This window comes from Triticum aestivum, chromosome 1D (assembly GCF_018294505.1).
Source record: "Triticum aestivum cultivar Chinese Spring chromosome 1D, IWGSC CS RefSeq v2.1, whole genome shotgun sequence".
NCBI classification, from domain to species: Eukaryota; Viridiplantae; Streptophyta; class Magnoliopsida; order Poales; family Poaceae; genus Triticum; species Triticum aestivum.
This window is the reverse complement of record NC_057796.1, coordinates 352032344-352036977: the sequence shown is the minus strand read 5'-3', so window position 1 is coordinate 352036977 and position 4634 is coordinate 352032344. Positions and strand designations below refer to the sequence as shown.

The 4634-nt window shown below is 46.5% G+C and overlaps 1 protein-coding gene across 1 annotated transcript; it reads right to left on the bottom strand.

Moving 5' to 3' along the window:
- Positions 1 to 256: 256 nt before the first annotated feature.
- LOC123182011 (uncharacterized) lies at positions 257 to 4144 on the bottom strand. Its single transcript, XM_044594445.1, has 4 exons — positions 3797 to 4144; positions 1531 to 2131; positions 1187 to 1436; positions 257 to 490 (listed from the first exon to the last, which is right to left on the bottom strand). The coding sequence occupies exons 1-4, from the start codon at positions 3954 to 3956 to the stop codon at positions 458 to 460; spliced, it is 1044 nt and encodes a 347-aa protein (XP_044450380.1). The 5' UTR covers positions 3957 to 4144; the 3' UTR covers positions 257 to 457.
- Positions 4145 to 4634: the final 490 nt, after the last annotated feature.

The window sequence follows — 4634 nt, the reverse complement described above, 5'->3', positions numbered from 1 at the left end:
CTCCAGCTCATCACAAATCCTAGTAACTTGATTACTTCATGCTCCAGTGGAAATTATGATCGTGTTTCGACAAAATTATACTGTTTGTAGTGTAAAATTTACCGATTTTGTATGTAGATTGTGGCACCCCGAATGCTAAGATACTAGGTCTACTCACGGTGGATTGTTGTACGCGCCCTCAGAGACCAGTACGAGGTAGGGAGTGATGTTCAGGAATATCGAATAGAGTAAACGAGTGCTTAACCAAATACAGAAGTAAACGAGCAAAAGACAAGCGCCCCTGCTTGTAGATTAGTGCACAATAACAATAATAAGAATTCTTATACACCTAGCTGACACTATCCAGAAGTTCGATGATGGGAAAAACTGACTCCAAAATAGACGCACTTAACAAGACAACACGACATAGCAGGTTTTAAATAATTTTGTTCCAACATCCCATGAAGTATAGCATCTCCTAACCATGGTTGAAGGACTGGTACACCGGAACCTGCAACATTAAGAACCGGTCCTTCAGAACGATGACATGAAAATAAAGTTGGAGTTTGTTAGAATCAACAAACATTCACATAATAATTGAGACCATAATTGCTGTTTGGAGGATATGTTTCGAATTCAACTAGCCAAACAACCAAAGGACCATCACATGAGCAACTGTTGTGGCAAGCAATATAACGAAATTAAACATGATAATTGAATCAAACATTGTATAAAATAGAGCATTGTTATTGTGATGGAACAGAAGAGAGAAAGGTTGGAGTCAGCAGCAAACAAGATACCACCAAACAACATTCTTATTTATTAACAGATTGCTTAAGAACCTTTCAAGCTTCAGGGGAAAAGCTTTATCAAGCTACCCCTTGTTTGCGACAGGGTCATAACTCATAACAACTACTGCCACTACCAGTACTATCTTGGGCATGACGAGGAAGAACTCGCTGTTATATAACATTCCCACCCTGCTTGGATGCAATGAGCATAACAAAGTGCTACCAGCCAGATTAAGCCAAGTTCTGTAAAGGGCTAAAAGCATGTGATATGTTGGTTTACTACTTTTTAGAACCCATAACAAAATTGGCTACCTTGCATGATTAGAACACGCACTTAGACAACTTAACCTTGATATTATCCTTAAATACTGAAACAAATGATATGCAAGCTCAGCAGAATCATATAACAGGCTTACCTGAGAAATCACATGGCCAAGATTGTCATAGCAATGGGGGTACATCATTGCTGGGGTAGGCCACTGTGGGTAAACAGCAGTTCCAGAAGATCCCATCGATAAATCAGGTTGACCAAAGTACACAGAAGGTTGGTTTCTCGGCATGCTAGGAGACTGCATATAACCAACACCATACTGCACAAACTGAGGCACGGCAAAATTGAAGGCGCCTGGGCTCACACCATAGTCAGGCACGGGGGGCCTAACATACCTGCAGAGGTGAACACATCAACACATTGATGGTTTGTAATCTCAACATTAAGACCCCATGGTGGCAGCAAAATTTAATAGGTGCACATACTAACCTTTTGTAATTACGATCGTAGTCAGGATCACTACGATCTTTTTCAGTGTCCTTAAAAACAGCAACCCTGGAACGGCTATTGAATGTGCAACCCTTGTTCTCATCAACAGAAGGCTCAACATTCACCGGTTCGTTTCTGGCAATCGACAAACCTCCTAAATCACTTGGGCCTACAACATCTGCAGGAATGGAACCATTGAAAATGCGTGCCCGTGCCTTATTGTAATCATCTATCCTCTCTTCAACAGTTTTAGCCGCACCATTGTTGGTTCCAGCACCATATGCACCATTTTGGGAAGCTTTAGGCCTTTGACAAATGACAAACTTAAGCTTTTCTGCTGCCTCAATATCATTTCTTGCTTGTTTAACGGGAACTTCTGATAAAGCAATAGCTGGATATTTGCTTTCAGGTGTTTTTCTCGCAACTATCCTGCTATTAGAACCATCAACTAAGCTATCTGCTACTGTAGTCTCTAAACCATAATGTTGTGCAACACGATGAGCAGCACAGCGGAGGTAAGAAGTTGGAAAATGCTGGAATTCAAATTCATGCAGGTGATGATTCTGCATAAATTTCTGTATATCCAATTCCATACGCAAAACTGTTGGAAGATTAAAGAAGAGTTAGACAATGACGTAAATATATATACAAAAAGCCAGAATAACTGAACATATAAAAATACAGTACAGCTTAACTGGTAGAAATAAATACATAATAAAGTGGATAGAAATTGTAATGACAAGCAATAATGTTACAAGCTGCAAATTGACTCCATAAAACCAAAATCAGGTAGCTTCAATACAGTCTATTACAGTTTAACTGTAAATTAATTATTTACACTGGTTACAGCACCTATGTTAAGATATTTCTCATGTGAGAATTCACGCAGTGAGTCGATCATTTCGTTCTTGCAAGTACCACTAGAGAATGCAAGAGAACTGAACGAATTGGGAGAACTTAAAACGAGTCAAATTCTCAAATTCAGGCAGATTTCTACACCTGTTGCACAGAGATATGATACTATAGCACTGACAAAAAAAATTGATGTTAATGTATAAAGCATTGACAGAGATGCAAACTTAGACACCCCAAGCTGTGCGTGTGCAGAGCCATAGGTGAGGCATCCAGGAGAGCACTCCATCCAGGACAGCAGATTTCTGCTAAAGCTCAGAGGCACTAAGGTGCGCACCCCACACAGCTAAGGACGAGTTCGGACAGGAAGTGGAAACTGGAAATAAAAGGCAGAAGGTGCTAGGCATAAAGAGAGCTGAATTGGCCCTAAATTGCATATTCTAGGGTTTTTTTTTGTCTAATCTATCACCCACATAAATTGAAAAGAAAGGAAATGAAGCACATATAGTTGTGAAACAGCGGCAGTTGAAGGAGAGGTCAGCTGCAGCCTGCAAGTGAAAGAAGCTCATCCCCGTGACCTCATTGAGATGTTGAGAATTTCAGATTAAGATCATTAATCACCATCCTCCCTCGATGAAGCCTTTCCCTAATTACAGCAGCAAATTGTGCAATAATGGCCATCTCATCACTGTCTGTACACCTAACAGGATACAGCTGGTTTATCAAGACACAGGAATGCTGGTCCAAACCATGAGTCTATAACTGCCGAAATAACAGCCACTTGTGGAATTTTGAGAATAAAATATCTAATGCAACTCTAATTGCCATTTAGGTAGAGAAAAGTGGAAACGCAGTATGTCCAAGGATAAATAGCAATTGAGTAGCAGGCACGGGACATCTCTAGAGAAGTATAGGATCACATAAGCATGCATCTGCTCATTATTATCAGCAACAGTCGCATACACTTGACCAATATCAACCAGAGCAAACTACAGCCTGCAGGAGTATTGTTCTCTAGCTAATGGAGTACAAAATCAGCACAATCAGCATTGTAGCATGTAGCAACAAGGAAGCGCAAGCCAGCACTGTTCTAGCCCAGGAGATTGGCATACTGGCAGAATTCTATTAAATTTCGCCCGAATTACAGAGCAACAACTACATCCGAGCTACCTGAGGCATGAGAAGAATCCAGTCCCCAATTCGACACCAGGGGCTATGCGATACACCAGGGAACGAAGCCCTAGAAGCCAGGCACGAATCCAATCCTAAATCGCACCGCGCATCCACACGAGCCCGCCGCGAGCGACACGTCCTCTCGCGAATTGAAGGCAGGGCGGCGGAACCCTATCGGCGCGACGACGACGACGACAGGGATAGGGAATTGCGGGAAGAGATAAGGTTGCGATGCACGTACTCATGAGGCGGTGGCGGGGGTTGTCGAGCGCCTCCACGAGGAACGGGTCGACGTGGGAGGCCACCCGGTCGTCCACCTCCGTCGCCTCCCTCGGCCGCCCCTCGTCGGCGGGGGGCGAGGACGGCGGCGGCGGCGGCGGCGGGGCGGGGGCGGAGCTCATCGTGCGCGGCGGGGGTAGGGGTGGGTGGCAGGGGTAGGCGGGGGCGGAGAGAGGGGAGCTGCGGCCGGGTACGGCGACTCGCCTGCCTCTCCCTTCCCCTCCCGCTTCCCGATCCCGAAGTGGCTGCGCTGCGGAGAAGGCGAAGCGGAGCCCCGAGGGAGAGGAGAAGCGAGGAGCGGGTTCCCGACGCGACCACGGCTCCGGATTTTTCTAAACGCCGCGTGGGTCCCGTCCCATTCCGCGGCTGGATGCTGGATCCGGGTCGGATTGTGGTCGAGGAAGCTTGATTTCGACCGTTCGTTCAGGAGGTGCCACACGGTGCGCCGCCCAACCCTACCAACAACGGATTGTCACGATTCATGAAAACCCTTAAAAAGATTTAGGAGACCGATAACTGCCACACATGCGATGTATCGGGTGGTTGTGCCGCACGCCTCGTGTGGCATGGAGAAGAACCCGCTCGCACGACCGCGTCCGGGCGGGCGCAGCCACAGCCCGCACGTCCGGTGTGTGGCAAAACCACCCACACGTCCGGGCCAAACGACCGCGCCGCCCACACGACCCAGCACGCCAGCCGTCCCGGGCTCCTTCCGATCCCCAGTCCGCCCTGCCGCCATTGTCTCGCACCTCTCGATCCCCTACCTCCGTCGCCTTCCTTCTCTGGTTGCCATGGCAACC

Excerpts from the sequence above, each read along its gene's own strand:
- LOC123182011 (XM_044594445.1), bottom strand. The coding sequence starts at position 3,956 with ATGAGCTCCGCCCCCGCCCCGCCGCCGCCGCCGCCGCCGTCCTCGCCC. Across the intron at positions 2,132-3,796 it reads CCCCCGCCACCGCCTCATGA|TTTTGCGTATGGAATTGGAT; the intron begins GTACGTGCATCG and ends ATCTTCCAACAG. Across the intron at positions 491-1,186 it reads TTGGCCATGTGATTTCTCAG|GTTCCGGTGTACCAGTCCTT; the intron begins GTAAGCCTGTTA and ends TTAATGTTGCAG.